Here is a 20,077-nt window from a genome sequence, read left to right as displayed (position 1 = left end):
GCGAGCGACCAAACAACACAGCTAGAATATATTTCCATTTTAATGTTAGTCCTAATCGTCAAACGTTGTCCCCCTTTGAGAACTGGGAGCAAATATGTGGGCAGTCTTTACCAGCAGCTCTGCAGTCTTCCATTCAACGAAAAGACTTCATGGAGGTAAGCAAAATATATCAATCAAGTGGAATATCATCTCCTCATAATTGTATCTGCGTGCAGCGCGCCCTCTACCAGTCGTCCCACAGCGACGAGAACGACGTGCAGACCGTCAGTCACAAATGTCTGGTGGTCGGCGTGGAGGAGTACGAGCAGATGAGCCACACGCGTCGCTACGCCGAGAGCGAGGACCTCTACTACCTGGCCGGCACCTACGAGCCCACCACGGGGATGATCTTCAACACGGACGGCGTCCCGGTCATCTGCTAAACGCGCAAGCGAGCTTGCGGTTCTCTCCAACCAAATTGTGACCCGACCAGCAAAACCAGGTGACCATTCCAAGTTGATCGGTGACGAGACACGTGGACGCTCCGCGCGCACACACACAAACAAACAAACCCTTGGATGGACTCGTCTGAACCCACTCGTCGTGTAAATACTCCCGTGTAACAGAAAGCTATATCGAGGCAAATATGAGTGTTTTATTCTCACGTGCTAGCTATGTCAGAGTACTTTTTCTCAAAGAGGTAAAGAAGAGTGGAGAAGCTTTAAGGAAACGTGAATGACGACACAGGTTGTGATTCTGATGTTGCCGTGGTGATGTTCCAGTCATGTCTCAAGTCTTTTCCATGTATCTACAGTAGAGAACAGCAGGAGCGACAGAGAGGAAGCAATGCACAGAAAGATAAAGAGGTCCAGACTCTCTCCAATTTGCTGTCCAAACAGAGAGCACTTAGAATCATCGAATCGAACTCGCGGGCATTTTTATTTTTCACGCAAAGCCCCGTAGCTCCCCTTGACAATCGAAACTCAGGCAGGCAGGTTCAAAAGTGTCTCAAACTCCCTCAGACACTCAGGCTAAAGAGAGAGCAAGTAGACGGACGTGTGATAGTATACTTTTTAAAAAGCACTTGTCCGTTGTCAGCCACCGCAAGACCTAAATCCACCCGGAAAATTGATTTTAGGCAGAAAGCAGAGCAATAGATTTTGTCCACATTGTGCAAAATGTGAGATAGAAAACTGGGTAACTAATCAAATGGATTGCACAAATATTGGAAGCTCAGGATGGAATTTTGGATTTGATTTGATTTTTCTTCCCCCCCCGATCTTGTAAACACATTGTCAAGTTCGATGTATGTCTTTTTTTGGTCATGCATTCATCCTTTCAAGCAAGTTTCAGTCTCTACGCACTGGTGGAGCTAGAGGGGGGGGCTGCAGGGGCACTGCCCCCCTCCTAAATATGCTTAGACCCCCCCCCCCCAGGTGCCAAGCCAGGTAATGGCTTTTCCTGATTTTTATGGGATTTTTTTTTTTTCTTCTCAACATTTCCACACATTTAATGAATCTTTATCAGCAACCCCCCCAAGGAAAAAAAATCCTAGCTCCGCCAGTGGCTCTGTTTACCACGAGTGCACTTTGAACAACCTTTCGAAAGGGCGTCTTTTTTTTTTTTTTTCCTTCCTCCATAGCCCCCTGACTCCCTTTGAGTCCCACAGGCAGGCGTCACCTTTCAGCCACTTTTCGACGTGCCTAATTTGACCGTTTTTAGGTTTCAACTGTTGAATGTCATGCTAAAGAATAAGCAATGGCCGCACTCTTCCTAGCCAGGCCTTAACGACCATCATGATAATGATTTTTTTTATGCCAAATGGTTAAGCCTACTCCGTTTTGGCCCTTTTGCGGCCACTCAACGTTTTCTGCATCTGCGCTGAATATCTTTCCAGTTGAGTTCCATTCATCTGAGGCGCCATTGCAGACACTACCGATTGTCTCATCTTAACTTTGTCTTTGCTACGGTTATAGTTTCCATTAAGAAAAACAAAACTCCTAAATCGAGCTTTGCATTTCTAAAAAACACAAACGTTTGATCATGATGCTGCTAGTTCTGTTAATATTTGAGGTTTGACAAGGTACAGCCAGACTAAAGCGAGACAAAAGATAGAACAGACAAATGGACAAGAAGTGCTGGTTCTGAATGTTTGTGTCTTTGTGTGTGTTGGTTTTGTAACCCATCTTGGGTGTGTTAAGGCCTTCCAGCCCCACGTACATCCAAAGTTCAGCCTTACAGGGTCCAATGTGCACACCCTCATTCCCCAACTCATTTTCATTTGCTCTATTTTGTATAATCAGATTCTATTTGTTTTCTTTGGCTTGCTTTTGCTGTGATTTTTATTTTTGGGTGTGTGTATATTATATGCATACGTTTTACCCCCTCTCTGAACAATCGTCCACGCCTGCTGACAGGCACTGGGAGCTAGCTGCTAGAAAGAGAGAGCGAGAGAGCATAAGAGAGAATGAGAGAGAGAGAGAGAGAGGTGGACTGGAGGCTGGTTCTTCGTCTGCTGTTCCTTCGATATCGTAACTCGTCCTGTTACAGACCTATAACAAGATTATTTTGAAAATGACTAGAAAAAAATGATCTACGTTTTGTAAATGATCCTTCACTGTCGAGGGAGAGAGAGAGCTTATCAGAATATACTTTGTACACGTCTAATCTTGTAAAAATGCAAAAGAATACATTTTATTGCAGACACCAGATATATACTGTTGCTCTATACTGTATGTGTAAGGAACTTTTTTTTTTTTTACAGACAACGACCACGTTTACCAGTGTTTCTTTTTCATGGTTTTAGTAACTCAGTATTTTATAGTTAATAAACAGATGGAACTGTACTTGTGGGGTTCTGTGTCATTTTTTTTGGGGTGAGGTTTGAAGGAGGAATTTGAAATTAAAAATAGACATTTCTTGATTAAGACATCATGGTTACTTTAGTTTTCTAATTAATATATTTGAAAAAAAATGATAATAAAATGCCAAAGCCTTTGTGCAGATTTACATGATCAAGTATTTCATGTTTTTAGCTGATTCAAATCCAAAAATAGGCTAAAGTTCTGGCAATATATTTGAATGAAAGCTTAAGTGAATATTTGGCAGCTTGAAATGTTTCCTTTGGCTGCGCTGTCAGGTGTGTGCGTTGCGTGTGAGCCGACTGCCCCTTTAATCATCAGTGGACTCCATTTTGGCAGCCTTGTAATGAAGCTGCTGCTGCTGCTGCTGCTTGTGATAAAATGGAGGGAACTTCAGCTTCCTCCGCTGACCGCAGGAGACGCATTTTCCATCGTTGACCTCCATGATGTGCCTGCATGTGTGTGTGTGTGTGCACTTTTTTTCTTTTGATACCACTGTGTCTGAGGGTAATTAAATATTTGCTGACATGGTGTGTGTGTGCGTGAGAGATGGCGATCCAGTTTCATGGAGAATGCCGCAGTCTGGGCTTTGGCTCCCTCTCAGTTTCTCCCCAAGGACCAACATCAGCATAACATCAGCACCTGCTGGGAGAATCTTCTCACACACACACACGAGCGGCATCTTCTGGCATATTGCCTCCCCCTCAATCCTGCCTCGGCGCTTTTCCACACACACGCACACAATCCTGTGGGTGTGTGAGCAGGAAGGATTGTGATAGGCTGACATCCCAAGAACAGAAATATCGTATTGGCTGAGGCGTCTTACACTAAGGGGAGGTGTGTTTTTGTGTGAGTGCCATTTCTGTTCCTCTCACTTGCATAATTATTTTTTTTCTTCCTCCAGGCAGCTCTCGGTGTGTGTTCTAAGCAGTGGTTTCCCAGGAGACAGGTGTCTAAGTGCGGGGGCGTTCAAAAGAAGCCGTGCACAAACAGTTGAAAGGCTTTATATTATATTCTGACTTTGAGAATGTCACACCATCAAACTATGTTTGTCCTTCTGTTTTGTCACATTGGTGGAAAAAAAAGCATAGGAAAAAGTTGTCCTCGCTGTCAAGATACTCGCTCAATTTCGCAGTTGTCATTCCTGCTCTTGGTTTATTATACAAAGTGACAAGAGGCTAAAAGAGCTCAAATGCAAAACAAGCTGTCAGCATGAAGATACTTGCAGTCTTCGTGTCGCTAACAGATGGAAATTGTGGAAAAGGGTATGAACAGCTTTCCTAATTTGACCCGATGTCGGCAATATTCTTTCTCCTCTGCAAAGATGAATTAGTGCCGTACTGATGAGCTGAGAGGTTTAGTGACTTTTCAATGAACAATATTTCCATGTATTTTATACTGCCAACAGATGTCCACACCACAAAGAGCAGCACAAGGAAAACAAACTTGTACACAAAATAGTTTTCCTGTGTTATTATTTGAAAAAGTGCTTGTACTGAGATGAAGAAAAAAAAATCATCTCCAATAGATAGTTTGGCAACTCGATTGCATTCACAGGTTGATTCCAGTTCCGTTTCAGAGAAATGTGCTTCCCTCCAGCTGTTACGTATATCAAATTGGAGCCATCATATTTCCTTTTGCAATGCATTTGTACTTTGGCGATGCTTTGGTTGTTGCCTCCTCACACAAAGAGGAGAAAGGGGGCGGGTCCATCCGTCCGTCCATCCATCCATCCATCCATCCATCACTGGGAGATAGCGAGGCACGCTTCCATGGTCTCCTTACGCTCGTCCTCATTGCTAGCGGCCGTGAACGTCTCTGCGGGATTGTCAGCCACCCGTTGGCCGCTTTGCGCGATGGCCAGAGCAGAGTAGTAGAGGTCACTGGAGGATTCGATCATTTGGATGAGCATGAGGCTCCTGTGAAGACGCTGTCCTCCTCTCTGAATGCGGGAGATGTGCAGTTTCCCCCAAGACGCGTAATAGATCCTTAAGGCCGCTGCGCTCACCTCCATGTCTGTCGACTTCAGTCCAAAACATCTTACTGCCAAGCTCCATCTTACTACAATTTCTAAGATAATTACAAAAAAGATCCCCTGGTAACATCACCTCTAAATGAGGTAATTTGAAGAAAGAAGCTTACCTTGTCTGTCGCAGTTACCCATTAGTCAGTTTGTGCGTTTGCTTCGCGCATCCGTTCGATGCGCCCGTGACGTCACAAACACAACAGTCAAAGTTCTTTGTGGCGCAACAACTAAGATTCTACGAATCTTTCAAGTGACCCGTGATGTCACCACTCGTTTGTGAGACAATGCGACGCTCTTAAATGTGAAGTAACAAACGTGCTGTCATCTTCTTCCTCCTCATCGTTTTTCTCTTCTGGTCTTCCTTCAATGACGATACAATATAAAGTCTCTCCCCTAATAAATTATATGTCTCAGCCACTTTACTGCCAAGCTTTCAATGTTTTTAACAGTTCCCTTTCCACTTCAATTTCCTGTAGGCCACTTGCATTTGTTCCATCTCCCAAGTCAGTCTTAATATCCTTCTCCAAAACCTTCCAGTGTGTCCAGTGCATCAATCATTTCTTCTTTTTTCCTCAGCGTCCATATCCAGGAGTGGGGCGGCATTTTTATGTCACGCATTTTTAGTTGTACAAACTAAATAGAATATAGCAGGAGACACAAATGGGGAGAAAAAAAAGTTCGATTATTTGTATTATTCTGGGGTTCCTAGAAGTCGTCCCCGACGACATTTTACATACTGACCAGGAGATGGCGACAGCGCTGCACCGGAAAACGATGTAACGATAGCTAGGATGATTTCATTTTGGTGGCGGTGGTGAAATTGAAGCAACAATTTCCGGGGTAAGCCAAAGCAGTTATCATGATAGGCCACTGGGTGGCGCTGGTATACAAAGCACCGTTCAACAAGTACAATATATTTGTTTTTTAACAAGTAGGAGAAGATTTCTTTAATAATAATAATAATAATAATGATAATGAATATCATTTACTACTACTACTGATCATATAAGAAAAGAAGGAAGAAAATTCTTTACTAGAGGTTAACACAAAACTAAGGAACGATCCCATGTTTTTAGAGTAGAAAAAAGGTCACTGAAACAAAAATAAAATAGTTGAAGGAAACGTCATACGGTACAGGTAGATTCAAAATGCACGCCCCCTCACCGCCACCACCACCACCACCACTACTTCTCTCTTTCTTTCTGTCCCTTTCTCTCACGCTCTCTTTCTCTCTGCGTCCGCGCTCTCACTTCAGGACTGTTTTGGACGGAGTCTGAGACAAAGTTGACTTCGAGACCTGGAAAGGTAAAGAGCATACATGCCCTTTAAAAGACAAGAAGAAGAAAAAGAAGAAGAGCTGCAGCAGCAACACAGAGTGGCACGCCTCGTCATTTCGAATTTCTCCCGACTTTGCTGACTGGTTATCGTCCACATTTCAGGTAAGCCCAAATTTTGATTGTTGCTGGAACATGGACAATATTTAACTCATTAAGTGGCTGCAGCAGCAACAAGTTGAGCTGAATGTCAAACCAGCTCTGCACAATTGGCGTCAAATGGAACACAGTCACCTGCTTTAAAAGGGCTGGGCATACATGATAGCTTCTGCATTTTCTACACAACAATAGCGTTACTTACGCAAACAAATGAAGTACAAAGATAACAATGCTCACTTTTGACTGACACTGTCATTGCATTATACTAATAGTTTTTTTTTTTAAAATAATCTGTCACTTCAAAACCCAAGTTGTTAATATCTATCTAAAGGCATATTTATTTTGGTCGGGAAAAAATAATTCAAAAATAATTGAAAAGAAATGGGGAAAACTTCTCATTCCTGTTCTGCTCCATTGGACTCCGCACACAAGGGCAGGCATCTCACATTTCTTAAGGCTTGGACAATGAAGTCTTTATGATGGCTTGCACACACCTGAACCATTTTATTTCTACATCAATCAAAATTCCAGCCCCTCTATTGCATGGCCTATTTTCAATCTGAATGTGTTGGTACAATAGTGAAAAGTTCATCTGTTAAAAAAAAAATACATCAAATTATTAAAAAAATGATTTTTTTAATGTACTGTACATACAATATAACTCAAATAAAATTAATGTTCTCAAATGACTTAATTATGTTATCTATGATAATGATATTCATTTAAGTGAGGACATTTTATCAAGAATTTAAAGTCAGTGTGGATTATTTAAAATCACTATTTAGTTGAAGATACTTGCATCTTGCGTTTTCTTCAGCATGACTGTTATTTCGGTTTAATAATCACTGTAGTGATTTTCTCCATTAGTTTGATTGTCTGCCCAGTTTAGCCAAGAATGCTGTCAAGTGTGTAACAAACAGCAATTTGTATTTACTGACAGGTCTGGTTGGTTTGTGTCACGTCAATCTAGATCACGGCACATAAGATAAAAGAAGCATGTTGCGCACGCATTTGGAGTCTACACAGAAAGGAAATGTCTTCTTCTAGAGTTGTTTTAATAACAGGTTGGACCTCGCGTCACCTCCGTCTAGACTCTCGACGAGTTGTCGCTCGGAGTCAGTTAATTTACATACAGGTGATGGATTCATACAGTTTCCGAATCATCTTGTTTGATCGCCGTATTTGTCGAATGAGGATGACAAGAATTATTCCTGCTGTTTAGCTATGAGGATGTGTTGCCGCAAAATATTGTTTCGCTGGTTGTAATATAAAGTGCCAAAAGGGATATGCAAAGTGACAACGCCTAGTTTAGTTCTCACACTAAGTGTGAAAGCTGCTATGAAAGCGAAACACACTCATGTGTAAATGACTCTCAACTCCCCCGAGATGAGGCTTCTACGCACATCTGGTTTGACAAGGAGGAAACAAAGGTGAATTGTCTTGACAACATAGTCTAAAACAAAAGCAGAGAGAAGAGGAAGCATATCTGCGGTTACTGCAGAGGTGTGTGTGTGTGTGTGTGACTTTATATATATCTGTGTGTGTGTGTGTGTGTGTGTGTGATCTGCATCGAACCCTGGCACACACCCTCAAGTTGTGGCAGGTGATATTTATTTTCCACTCCTCAGGCTACGTTTGAAAGATAAATCATTGATTTGGCTCTCTCTTTTATAAATAACTTGGAAATTAAAAAAAGCCTGAATGTCACCACCACCAAATGGCGGTCTTGTCTTGTCTTGTCAGGACGCATGAGATGGAAAAGGGCACACCGGGTATCCTTGACGACGTTGAGCTGCGGTGGGAGAAGGTGGAGTGCAAACGCTATGAAATTTGTCGACTCATCGCTCCGGCTAGGCTCACCCCGTACCTCCGCCAATGCAAAGTGCTAGATGAGCAAGATGAAGATGAGATTCTCAACTCTTTAGTGCTGGTCTCCAAAGCCAACCGCGCAAGTATGTCGTCTGTTTTCTTTGACATTTAAGGGGAAATAAATTAATATGCTAATGCTAATCTCCCATCAGGTCGCCTTCTTGACATCCTGCACTCCAAGGGAGAGCGGGGCTATGTGGTCTTTCTGGAGAGTTTGGAATTTTACTATCCGGAACTTTACAAACAGGTCACGGGGAAGAACCCAACACGCCGCTTCTCCACCATCGTAGGTGGGAGACCATCTTCTGCTCAAATCAAAGCTTTATTTGATTGTAAGTTGATTTTTTTTTTTTCTTTGCCGCTTTTCCGCAGTGGAAGAAGGTCATGAAGGTCTGACTCAGTTTTTGATGAACGAGGTGATGAAGCTGCAGCAGCAGTCGAAAGTGAAGGCCCTGCAGCATGTTGAGCTCAGCAGGAAGAACTGCACCCTGGAGGATGAGCAGAAGAAACTGCGGCTTGTAAATCAGGAACTTCAGACCTCGCAACAGAGTAAAAAAATCAAGCATATTTAAAAGTGCGCGAGAATCGAAAGATTGCAAAACAACACAAGGAAGCCATGAGATGGAAACCTTTCGTCGGTCACATTATTATTCCGAAAATGATGAAGTTACATTCTTCGTGGTCAGGGTGGATTTGAAAATGCGCAATCATAGAAAGACTCTAGTTCCTCCTTCCTTGTCCTGCCCTCGTTATTCTTCTTCTTCCACAGTTTCATGACATGAATTTATTAGGCCTCGAAAATGGATTCCCACTTCCTGTGTTTGGCTTTGCAGGGTACAACAAAATGAAAGAAGAAAGAAACATCTACAGCGATGAGCTGCTGAGAGTCAAGGATGAGAACTACAAACTGGCCATGAGATACGCCGCGCTGAGCGAGGAGAAGAACTTGGCAGTGATGAGGAGCAGAGACCTGCAGCTGGAGGTATCAGATCCAAATGTCAAGTTTCTATTCAAAGTTTATCAACACCCATAGCTCCAGGAGTACCACAGGGATCTCGATTCATGATTCCACTTCTTCATCTGTGTTCAAACAGATTGATCAGTTCAAGCACAAGTTAAACAAGATGGAGGAAGAGTGTAAGATGGAGAGGAAGCATAGTCTCATACTGAAGAACGACATCGAGAAACGTCCCAAGAGGGAGCAGATCTTTGAGCTGGAGCGGGAGAACGAGACACTCAAAATCAAATTACAGGAGCTTCAGTCCATCATCCAGGTGCGGACAAACTTGCATTTAGCTAACTTGCAATCAAATCTCACCTTTTGCTTTAAAAATGAAATGATTTTTTGTTTTTGAATGCCCAGCCTGGTCCCCTGTCCACTTCAGACAAAGACATTGTTGACATTTTGGAGCATGACAGACAGGAAGCGCTGGACGACAGACAGGACCTGGTCAACCGCATCTACAACCTTCATGAGGAAGTCAGGCAGGCAGAGGAACTGCGAGACAAGGTTATAAATACATGTGTTTCCAATATACATTTAAAAAAAGAAAAGAAAACTTCCTGAGTGTGTGATCATTGTTTGTGTGTGCATAGTATCTGGAGGAGAAGGAGGATCTGGAGCTTAAGTGCTCCACTTTGCAGAAAGACTGTCAAATGTACCGCAACCGAATGGACACCATCACCATGCAGCTCAAAGAAGTGGAGAAAGAGAGGGACCAGGTGACTCAATATATACACGCAAAAAGCATGGGCCGTTGTTTTGTATAACGGATATTTGGTGCCCCAGGCTTTCCGGGGCCGAGACGACGCCCAGCACCAGTTCTCACAGAGTCTGATTGACAAAGACAAGTATCGCAAGCAGATTCGAGAGTTGGAGGAGAAAAGCGACGAGCTCCAAATCGAGATGGTGCGGAAAGAAGCTCAGCTGGTCACGCTGGAGTCTCGCATGCGACGCATCTCCAAGGATATTGCCTTGGATCAGGTTGGAAATAAAATCAAAAATGTAATTGTGAAATGCACATTTCAGATTTTTCTTTTTTTTTTTCTTTTCCTCAGAGCTTACCAAGGGACATAACCCCAACTATCCTCTTTCAGCGGGAGCTAAAACCCGCCCAGGGCCAGTCAGAATGGTCCAGTGACGAGTCACCAGAGGAAAGGATTCCACCTGAGGAGTCCCGCCTCAAACGCAGGCCCAATCTAAAAGCAGTTAGGCTATCGCTCAAAATGACCACAGAATGAATTACAAACTTTGACATTTATTTCAATTTACTCTTTTAAATTTGCCTGTTATCTCATTTTTGGACAAAAGCAAAACACTGACGCATAACTCCAAGTTCTATATGCTTGACCTTTCAGAACAGAGCAAAGTCTCCCAGCTGGGTACCCAAAGAGCTTGCGGCTAATACCGAGCCTTCTCCTCCTGCCAACGGTGGAGAACTTCTTGAAATTCGGAAAGCAAACTTAAACGCCAGCAGCATGTCCCTCCCTCCTTCGCCCAGCGTGGCCCCTTCATCCCTCACGTATCAAAGCTATCATTCCATGACAGAACAGTCCAACCGGGCAAATATGGTGAGAACGACGCTATTCGGTATGCCAATGGATTCATCTGATCCTTCCCCCCAAAATATTGTCCATATCTCCAGATGCGTTACCGTACCGACAGCATCCAATCCACGCAGCCCGAGCCCCCCGAGAAAGCATCTTTGTACCGCAGAGAACGGGAGAACGAAAACGACTTCCACCCCCGCAGGTACTGTCGAAACATGCTGTTGGTTGAATACCTCTGTGATTGTGATGACCTCATTGGATTGGTTTGTTTTTTGCCTGAGGAACTTTCCTATCTGAGAAAAAAAGTGTTCGACTTCGAATGCGACAAGCTGCAGATTAGCGCAGTTTAGCGCTAGAAGCTAATGTCGGCAATATAAAAATCGGTCCTCTCCGTTTGGTTTCTTCCAGCCTCTCGGACTGTGACAGTGACACTATGGAATTTGGTAATATCATTTGCAAAAACGTCCTTCCTGCTATCAAAGCTGCCAAGGTTTAAATCTCCAAAATACATCCTTAGAGGAGGAAGTTGAGCGTGGTCCACCTTCTGTCCACTCATCTTCATCATCCTATCAATCAGAAGTCATGGACACTTACGACATGGAGCAAGTCAATAACATCTTCAGGAAACTTTCCCTGGAAAGGTATACATGACACACATAAGCATTTGGTTGCTTCCTCTATTGTTCACGTTTGTTTGCGTGCGCAGGCCTTTTCGTCCATCTCTGTCCTCCGTGTCCAGCATCAACTCGGCCCTGAAGCCCATGCAGGAGTTGACGTTATTAGGTGAACACCTACTAAAGGACATCACTCTCACCGGAGGCAATGACAGTGGGATTTTCATCTCATCTGTCCAGCCGGGCTCCGTTGCTGAGAAGACCGGCTTGCGAGAAGGTCACCACCTCTTGCTGGTGAGATGGAATTCAAATCTCCTCACAAAAGTGGATTCCGATGGCTTAATGCAAATGTTTCGGCATGCTCGCGTCAATCCATCACGCGTGTCTCGCTCCTCAGCTTGACGGGCGCATACGTGGAGAGAACCAGAGGATTACGTTAGAAACCAGCACCCTGGAGGAAGCCCACTGGGTGCAGCAGTACTGCTCCGGATTGATCAGACTGCACTACCGAGCCAACTTTGATTGTATGTATGTCACCCGACAGCATTAGAATCATTTTTCGACTGGACTCTGATGAGTGTATTGTGCATGCCAGCTTACCGTCGTTTTCAGAGGGACCTTGAAGAAGGTACGCGGGTTTCTGGAGACTCTTTCTACATACGGGTGAACATGAACATCTCCAGTCAGTCAGACAACTGCTCGCTGAGTGTGCAATGTGATGAGGTGGTCCACGTTGTGGACACAAAGCACCGGGGCCTATGTGAGTGGCTGTGCGCCCGAGTTGATCCCTACAGCGGCTGTGACCTGCCGGATCGCGGGACTCTGCCTAGCAACTCACGGTATGCCAAGCTCTATTGAGAAGTCAAAAGGTTTCATCTGCAAAGTACAAATGTGTTTGTGACTGTAAACATAGGGCCCAGCAGCTCCTTCTAGTAAAGATACAGAAGTTGATGTGTCGAGGGGGGAAAGAGGAAAATGAAATGCAGCGCAACATGAGGGTAAATATATTTGAAGGTATTTTTATGGATAAGGTGGAGCAAATGACTTTAATGGATATATGATGATGATTGTATATCTAGAACACTTTGCAGGCAGAAGAAGGCAGCCTCTCGCCTGATCCCAAAGCCAGCCCGCGCATGTCCAGAGCTAGCGTCTTCCTCACTCAGATCATGCAGGTAACAAAGCATCAGTACGGTGTCTCCATTCAGAAAGACCCTGGATTGAAATGACATATGGCGGGGATAGGATTTTTTTTTTTCTTGGGGGGGGTTCTGGAAAACATTTTTATTTACAAAATATTCTTGGAAAAATTCTGTTTGGATGTCCACTACATATTTTAGGATGGGGGGACAGTGCCCCTGCGGCCCCCCCTCTAGCTCCGCCCGTGTATCCAGTACTATTTGTATAAAATTACCTTCACTGTGTGTTATGATGTGAAAGGGGCAGTCTTCAAATAATTTCATGATTAATGACTGTCATTATTGGTGCTTTGAAGCTTGTCAGCAGGGCCGATACCAAATACAAGCGACTGAACAGCAATGAGCGTGTGAGAATCATAACCTCCAGTAGCACAACTCTCCCCAGACAGGGCTTAGACGCACTCAGAGCAGAAGGTCAGTCTTCATATTTGTTTTGAAATGATGCAAATTGTTCTGCTTTTACATCAGTTTGTTTTTGGTGCAAGCAGATGGAGCTGATCCCGAGGGGGAGATGAGCAGGAGTTTGAACTTGACCCCCTACAGTGTTGTCACCCCCCAGTGGACTGAGAGGAAGAGACCGGTCCTCTTCACACCATCTGCTTTAGCCAAAACACTTTCACAGAAATTAGTTAATATGGGAGGTGTCATGGACTTCAGTGTGTGCAAACCAGGTTTGTTTGGAATGTGAATGATGTCATTATTTCACATCCCCCCCCCCTGCAAAGCACAATGACAATCATCACTTTAGTTCCTGCTGAGAAGTCGGTTGAGTGATGCTTGCACGGATGTCTCAATATAGAAACAACTTTCTGTTCCTGCTTGCTTGTGTTCGATGTCTTGATTTTACAGCCAACATTTGTTCAACCATTGTCAGGAATGTTCCTTTGTATGCATTATCCTCTTCTTATTTTTGTAGATATTCTACCCAAAGAGGAGTATAATCAGAAACTGAGTGCAGAGTCCATTGTTCACTACAAAGAAAAAAATCCCTCTATTGAATTCATCGCCAAAGACAGCATAGAGGCCATCACTGCAAAGGTTGCTTGCACAGCCAATCATTACCAGATTGACTTATTTGTACTTTTGTGATTTGATCTCTGTTTGTTCTGAACTATGCATATTCTTTCAGGGCAAACACTGTCTCCTGGAAGCGGAACTTAGTTGTGTCAAAAACCTCCTGAGGATGGATATATACCCAATCATCATCTTTGTCAAGATATGTGAAAAAAATGTCAAAAAGCTGCGGTAGGGGAAAAAAAAAAACCCATAAAAAGTCTACACACCCTTGTTCAAACGCCAGTTGTGCTCTAAAAAAAAAAAAGAGACCGACTGGAACATTTCAAAGGAACGGTTCTTAATATTGAAACAGATTGTTGTCGGTACAATTTGTGCACACACACACACACAGCTTGATTTTAGGTTGTCATCATTTTTCAACAGCCACCACAGTTAAGTTGTTTCCTTCCTGTTTCCTGTCCACACACAGAAAGTTGCCGCTGCGCCTGGAGTCGGAGGAGGAGTTTCTGAGGTCAAGCAGGGCAAAAGAGAAGGAGCTGGAGGGCATTCCTTGCCTCTACGCCAGCCTGGAGCCAGACGCCTGGCCAGGGACAGACGACCTCATCAGAATCGTTAAAGAGCGAATATTTGAGGAGCAGAAGAAGACTGTGTGGGTGGAGCAAGATCTACTGTAGACACTCTTGTCATTTCTCACCATGGGCTGTACATGGAAAAAAACCTATTTCTGAACCACAACAAATACAGCATCAAAATTGTAGATTTATATGTTCTGTATTTAATAGTAAAACAATAAACATGATCTTTTGTAAAGTTGTGCCTTGCATTGCTTTGAAGACTGTACGTACATGGACGATACAAAAACTTTCTTTCGGGAAACGTGATCTGAAGTATACTACCCTCTAGTGGCCAATGTGATAAGTACATCATAATGTTCTGTGCTTTGATGTGCAGGTAGACAGCGAATAGAATTGTCACTTCGATTTTCCTGCATATCGTCATTTATATATTTTGTATTCACCTCAATGTTATTTCAGCAGAAAGCAACAAATGTGGCTTTTTGTGGGTCATGGAACATTTACTTGTAGTTACAACAACTAACCACTAAAAGGAAATCAATGAATGGTAGCAGCAGAGAGCATTCTAACCTCTGACTTTTAATTCCATCATCATGATTGCATTGAGGAGAAAATGGCTGCTGTACACTGCGGTCACCGTGATGTACCACAATTGTATTCGCCTTTAATGCGGCAAATGTACACGTAGATTATTTGGGTGTTTTGTTAGCTAAACCAACTCGATACAGCATTTCACGGGCACGTCAAGAGGAAACTATCGCGATACTTGGAGAAATCTCGTTTGATCTCGGGAGGAGTAAAGCACCAGATCGAAGACCTGCTGGCATCACAGAGGACTCAGCTGACGCGGGGCAAGTAGCGTCCCCCAAAGAGGTAAAAAGCTTCTCTTTCTCCCCGCTTATAGTGCATATGAGCGTCGCCAAGTCTTGGAAGAAACCCTGCCTGTATTGTTGAACCCAAGAGACGACTTTGACATTAAATGCAGCTCGAGAGGGCGATAACGTGGGAAAAACACACTGTTGTTTTCCTCGGCTACCTTGAATTATTACCTCCAGAATAAGAGCTAACGGCTCCACGCGAGACTTCTTTTCCACAAGAGCAACCTCGGGTGTTTGGGACAGCGCGTTCCCCGGGCCTTTGGTCAAAGGCGACATTGTACCCGTTCTGGCATCCGTTGACAGGACGGTGACGGCGGCGGCTGTGGATGCGCGCCGAGGGGTCTGTCTGTCGCTTTATGCACGGCTTGCACGCTCGCCGCTTGCCGCTTGGTTGAAGCAGGTCAAAATGTTTTCAATGGACTTCAACAGCAATTTGAATCACATTTTAGAAGTCAAGAAGACGAATAATATCTTCAAAAAGAAAGTTGGTTGGGGGGGGGGTAATAATTAGTAGGTTTGTGCAAACATATTTTGATAAATGTTTTTGTTTCTACACAACTACTTCAAACAATTATTTTCACGAGTGAATTGTATTATAACTCATTTAATCAGAATTAACCACCTATTTAATAAAATACTTCAGCAACTCCTGATCATGTAAATAAGATGAGTTTGGTTGAAAAGAATTTGAGAGCCTCACAATCTCATTAAATGCTTTTGAAATGAATAGTGATTGTTAGCATTGTCCTTTTTCAAAATGGAGTGCTAACCTTCCCATCATTCCCACTCCTAAAGCCTTCACGGGAGAGTGGAACCCACTCTGTATTTTCTTCCATTTCCTTTTCCTGTAGGTGTAATGCCCAGGTGTCCAAATACATTCCTTCATACTATTTGCACGAAATGGAAATAGTGAGGCAGAGACTGCAGGTGCTGGATTCGTTTCCCAAACAAGTTGTAAAATGTGTGGCGTTGAGCTTTCCAGCGGGATGAGGTAACTGGGCACTGAGCAATATCCATCCTGCAGCGGCTTTACACATGAAGAGTAGGATTAGAAATCCGCTTGAGTCTGAGGGGAGAAGCCATGGTGTGATGAATGAATTTCCAGGTCAAAGCAGCCCTTAGCTTTGGGGGACAGGGGAGAATAAAAGTGACGACTGTAGCGCGAGAGCTCCAAATTTAGATGAGTGGAAAAGTGACGCGCACGTATTAAATACTGGAGTTCGTTTTTTTTTTTATTTGTTATGAGAGGTAGGTCAAATTTTAGTGTAGCCTTGTCAAATAATCTGTGAAATGATTTTATGCTCTTTCATTTGGCAAGTGTGCTTAAAAAAAAAAAAGATTTTGTGGTATTTGGATCCAAGTGTCATGCTCACGTAAGATTGTGTGTTGTCTCTTTGCAGTTGGCCACATGGAGCGGAGGTGAAAATTTCAGCGCTGGCTCAGTTCTAGCTGCTGCCTTTCTACTACCATGGTGAGAGAGGCCCTTGACTGTTGCCATGGAGACCCTGTAGCAAGAGCTCTGTAACTAAGATCTGTTGCCTTGGTGACCCTGTTAAAAAGAGGCAGGTAACTATTTCAATCTGTTGCCATGGTGATGATGTAACCACGCCCTTCTGTAGCTGGGAAAGCACATCTTGCACACTACTTTGTTACCATGGGGACATCCAGGATGTTTCATATTTTTGTCCTCCTGGGCTCCGCCTTCATGATTCTTCTCATCATTCTCTATTGGACGGAAGTTGGGGCGTCCCGTCAGTATTTGCACACTCCGGTCTCACCGGGACCCAAAATGACAAATGGTGCTCAACAGCAACAGCAACAGCAGCAGCAGCAGCAGCAGCAGCAGCAGCAGCAGCAAGCTCAAACCCCCCAAATTCCGGCCTTCCTCTCCGACATCGATGCCTTCGTCAACCAGTTCTTAGAGCCCGGAACGGGCGAACCCACCGATCCGGTGCCAGCCGAAACCAGCAACCAATCGGAGAAGGCAGAAGAGCGCTATGTACCAAGGCAGGAGTGGAAGATTCATTTGACTCCAGTGGCAGCAGAGCTCCGCCAGAGACAAGTAAATATTTGGACTAGTTGAAACTCTACTTACTTGACTTCTGTTGAACTATTTATAAAGATTATTTCTTGCTTCAGTCTCACTCTAGCCGTAATACAGTCCAATTGAAGTATAAAGTTTTTTTTTTTGCAAAATCAAGCTATTTTTCCTTGCATGCAGAAGACAAATGACAAAGTTAAATCATGTTGATTTTATAGTTTAACTGTAAGATGTCATCTAAAAAAAGAGCCCACATTTCATTTATTGATGATCCATTTGCCTTCCAAATGAAATGAAATGAACAGGAGTACCGGCAGAGGTTACTTAAGGAACTGTGTGCCAATGACAGCCTGATGTTTCCTGGCAAAAAACGTTCATTCGATGACATTCCCAACAAGGAGCTGGACCATCTGATAGTTGATGACAGGCATGGAGTCATCTACTGTTACGTTCCAAAGGTACTTTTTTTTTTTTTCCACTCGCTGGCTTTTGGGACAAACTATTATTTTCACAAATAGGAGCTTGTGTTTTTTTTTTTTTTTTTTTTTTCCACCCTGTGATCATTTGATGTTTGCACCCCCTAGGTAGCCTGTACAAATTGGAAGCGAATCATGATTGTTCTCAGTGAGAGCCTACTCCACGACGGTGTTCCCCAAAGAGACCCAATGGTCATCCCCAGGGAGCTGGCTCACAATGGCAGCATGCATTTCACCTTCAACAAATTCTGGAAGCGCTACGGCAAGTTTGCAAGGCACCTCATGAAGGTCGGTTCAAAATTCTTTTTTTTTGGGGGGAGACTCCAACGAAAGCATTTCATTTCCTAAATGATTTTTCTTTTGAAGGTCAAACTGAAAAAGTATACCAAGTTCCTTTTTGTGCGGGACCCCTTTTTGCGGCTCATCTCAGCCTACCGGGATAAATTTCAGCTGCGCAACGAGGACTTCTACCGCCGCTTCGGTAAGGTGATGCTGCAGCGCTACGCCAATCAGCCGACGCCCCCCGACGCTGTGGACCAGGCGTTTGACGTGGGAGCCCACCCCTCCTTCTCCCACTTCATCCAGTATCTACTGGACCCTCAGACGGAGAAGGACAGTCCCTTTAATGAGCACTGGCAGCAGGTGTACCGCCTTTGCCACCCGTGCCAGATCCAGTACGACTTTGTGGGTCACTTGGAGACGGCCGAGGAAGACGCCGAGCATTTGTTACGTCTGCTGCGTGTGGACAACGTGGTGGAATTTCCTACCTCACACAGAAATGTGACAGCCAGTGACTCGGAATCGGATTGGTTCGGCATGGTGCCCCTAGAGGTGCGGAGGGAGCTTTACAAGCTCTATGAACCCGACTTCAGGCTTTTTGGTTATAACCGACCCGACCCCATCCTCAATGAGTGACTGTTTATTTTTTCTAAAGTCCCTGTAAAATGAAATGTGAAATGTTTTTGTGCTAAATAGTTCTGTCTGTGCACAAATTCACTTTACAGGGACTTTAACAAACAAAAACATCTTTTTTAATTTGACTCTGATCATAGCGCCGTACTGAAGCAAATGTCCGTCCAATGAAGACTTTCCAATCGCGCAAAGCACTCGAAGGAGTGTGAGGCTATTGGAGACGCAGAAGATGTCTGTCTTTTGGCACGTCCTGCAAGCTCCCACGGCGAGTGTTTGACACTCCCGGTTCTGATGTCACCTTTGATTGGCCGCTCAGTTACCTAGCTACCATGTGACTTCCCCATGCAGGTTTTGTAGCAGCCGGCTGCCAGTTGGCCAATGATTTTTTTTTAAAAATGCTGCTGCGCTACAGTGATAGTCTAAAACCTATTGATTTTATATTGTGCAATGGTTTCTTGCAATTCTTTTTTTTTTTTAAGCATGAATGGTATATATACGTGGTCTTGTTGAGCTGAGTAGGACAATTGTCCTACGGCTATCCACTGTAGCCTTCAGCTTGGTGACCTAACTGATGTGATGTAATCATTTCCGCCGTTTAATAGCTTGCTTTGTTTTGGCCTGGTTTAAAGCATGATGTAAACGGCATTGTAGCATCATGTCCAAAAATGCAACAGTTCCGGCGAGTAGGATTTGTCTGGGCTTGTTTTTGAGTCTTAAGAGGGAATTTTTAACATTCCTTCAACTGTAACTGGATGCAGGGACAGGTAAAAACCTGGATGTAATTTCCAAAGGGAATTTTTTTTTTGTCGTGCGTTGGTGTTGTCAACCCTGGAGGCTGCAAACGGTTGCAACATTTCCGAGCTTGTGATTACAAAGGCTTGTGCATGAATCATACCCGGTGATATGAATAAGATACAAGATAGTGCCTTTGCAAAAGTTTACACAAGAACAAAAAAAGGAAAAAAAGATTTTTTATTGATGGAATTTTTACTTTGAACAGCATGCAGTTGCAGCTGTGCGATTCCACACGTCTGTTTGATATTCTAGGTCTTGTCTTTTTGTCACCCCCGATCAATATGGGTCAGCGGAACGTTTCTGAGATCTGAGTCTTGTCTTGAGCCTTGTATGACCATTCTGTATGCGCCCCCAAAATGGATCATGTGCAACCAGTTCACTTTATGCAGTGTGTATTTTGTTAGAAACAGACGATTCCAATTTATCTTCTGAGTCTCGCACATGCCCTATTTTTTATACAGTGTAATCTATTTGGATGGGATGTATCAGTTTTCTTGTCTTTTACAGTGCAGTGTCTGGTTATCCCAAATTTATTGAAAAGAAGAAAAACAACATAAGGTAGGACTGTAGCTTGTCAATTCTTCACGAGATGTCTTTCATTCACTGCCCTCATCCTAATCCAATCAAAGCGACAACTGTTAGTTTTCTAACTGAAATGGTGCCTTCAGTTCTTCAGGTGAATAGAAAAGGAAAGAACCGAGTGAAGGATTCCATCAGAGAGTAATCTCCATGCCATCTCTGGATTTGCATGACATGCATAGTTGGCCCTGCTTTCAAACGTAGAATTATTTTGACGTCACTGCCCTCTAGTGGTTGTAGTGGCTAACTACATGAACCCGGTGCCACAAATTG

The 20,077-nt window shown here is 43.7% G+C and overlaps 3 protein-coding genes across 8 annotated transcripts in view; all 3 read left to right on the top strand.

Moving 5' to 3' along the window:
* Positions 1-2,825, top strand: part of tnrc18 (trinucleotide repeat containing 18) — a 30,520-nt gene extending 27,695 nt beyond the window's left edge. For 3 of the 4 annotated variants that reach the window (XM_037255751.1, XM_037255749.1, XM_037255748.1), the window contains exons 29-30: positions 81-155; positions 216-2,825. In XM_037255751.1, the coding sequence (XP_037111646.1) occupies positions 81-155; positions 216-422 (282 nt within the window). In that variant the 3' untranslated portion in view covers positions 423-2,825. The remainder of the gene's footprint in view (positions 1-80; positions 156-215) is intronic. The other variant, XM_037255750.1, reaches the window with a different exon arrangement.
* A 3,233-nt stretch (positions 2,826-6,058) lies between these two features.
* card11 (caspase recruitment domain family, member 11) lies at positions 6,059-14,358 on the top strand. Of its 3 annotated transcripts, XM_037255825.1 has the most exons (25): positions 6,059-6,305; positions 7,856-7,941; positions 8,043-8,251; positions 8,321-8,458; positions 8,541-8,717; positions 9,002-9,150; positions 9,263-9,442; positions 9,532-9,678; positions 9,765-9,890; positions 9,958-10,152; positions 10,227-10,376; positions 10,527-10,739; positions 10,814-10,920; positions 11,127-11,161; positions 11,236-11,359; positions 11,425-11,626; positions 11,730-11,856; positions 11,928-12,171; positions 12,246-12,330; positions 12,412-12,507; positions 12,828-12,945; positions 13,020-13,202; positions 13,448-13,569; positions 13,661-13,776; positions 14,018-14,358. In XM_037255825.1, exons 3-25 carry the CDS (start codon positions 8,053-8,055, stop codon positions 14,220-14,222), a joined length of 3,438 nt encoding a protein of 1,145 aa, XP_037111720.1. In that variant the 5' UTR covers positions 6,059-6,305; positions 7,856-7,941; positions 8,043-8,052; the 3' UTR covers positions 14,223-14,358. The 3 variants fall into 3 exon arrangements, with proteins under 3 accessions (XP_037111720.1, XP_037111719.1, XP_037111722.1); XM_037255824.1 differs by lacking the exon at positions 7,856-7,941; XM_037255827.1 differs by lacking the exons at positions 6,059-6,305; positions 7,856-7,941 and having other exon boundaries at positions 8,053-8,251; positions 12,424-12,507.
* A 387-nt stretch (positions 14,359-14,745) lies between these two features.
* LOC119125444 (carbohydrate sulfotransferase 12-like) lies at positions 14,746-19,388 on the top strand. The gene is made up of 5 exons (XM_037255990.1): positions 14,746-14,996; positions 16,402-17,063; positions 17,348-17,500; positions 17,627-17,806; positions 17,885-19,388. Exons 2-5 carry the CDS (start codon positions 16,656-16,658, stop codon positions 18,431-18,433), a joined length of 1,290 nt encoding a protein of 429 aa, XP_037111885.1. The 5' UTR covers positions 14,746-14,996; positions 16,402-16,655; the 3' UTR covers positions 18,434-19,388.
* The last annotated feature ends 689 nt before the right edge of the window (positions 19,389-20,077 follow it).

The sequence above is a fragment of the Syngnathus acus genome, chromosome 8 (assembly GCF_901709675.1).
Source record: "Syngnathus acus chromosome 8, fSynAcu1.2, whole genome shotgun sequence".
NCBI classification, from domain to species: domain Eukaryota; kingdom Metazoa; phylum Chordata; class Actinopteri; order Syngnathiformes; family Syngnathidae; genus Syngnathus; species Syngnathus acus.
Note: the sequence above shows the minus strand (reverse complement) of the source record. Positions and strands in the feature narration are given on the sequence as shown.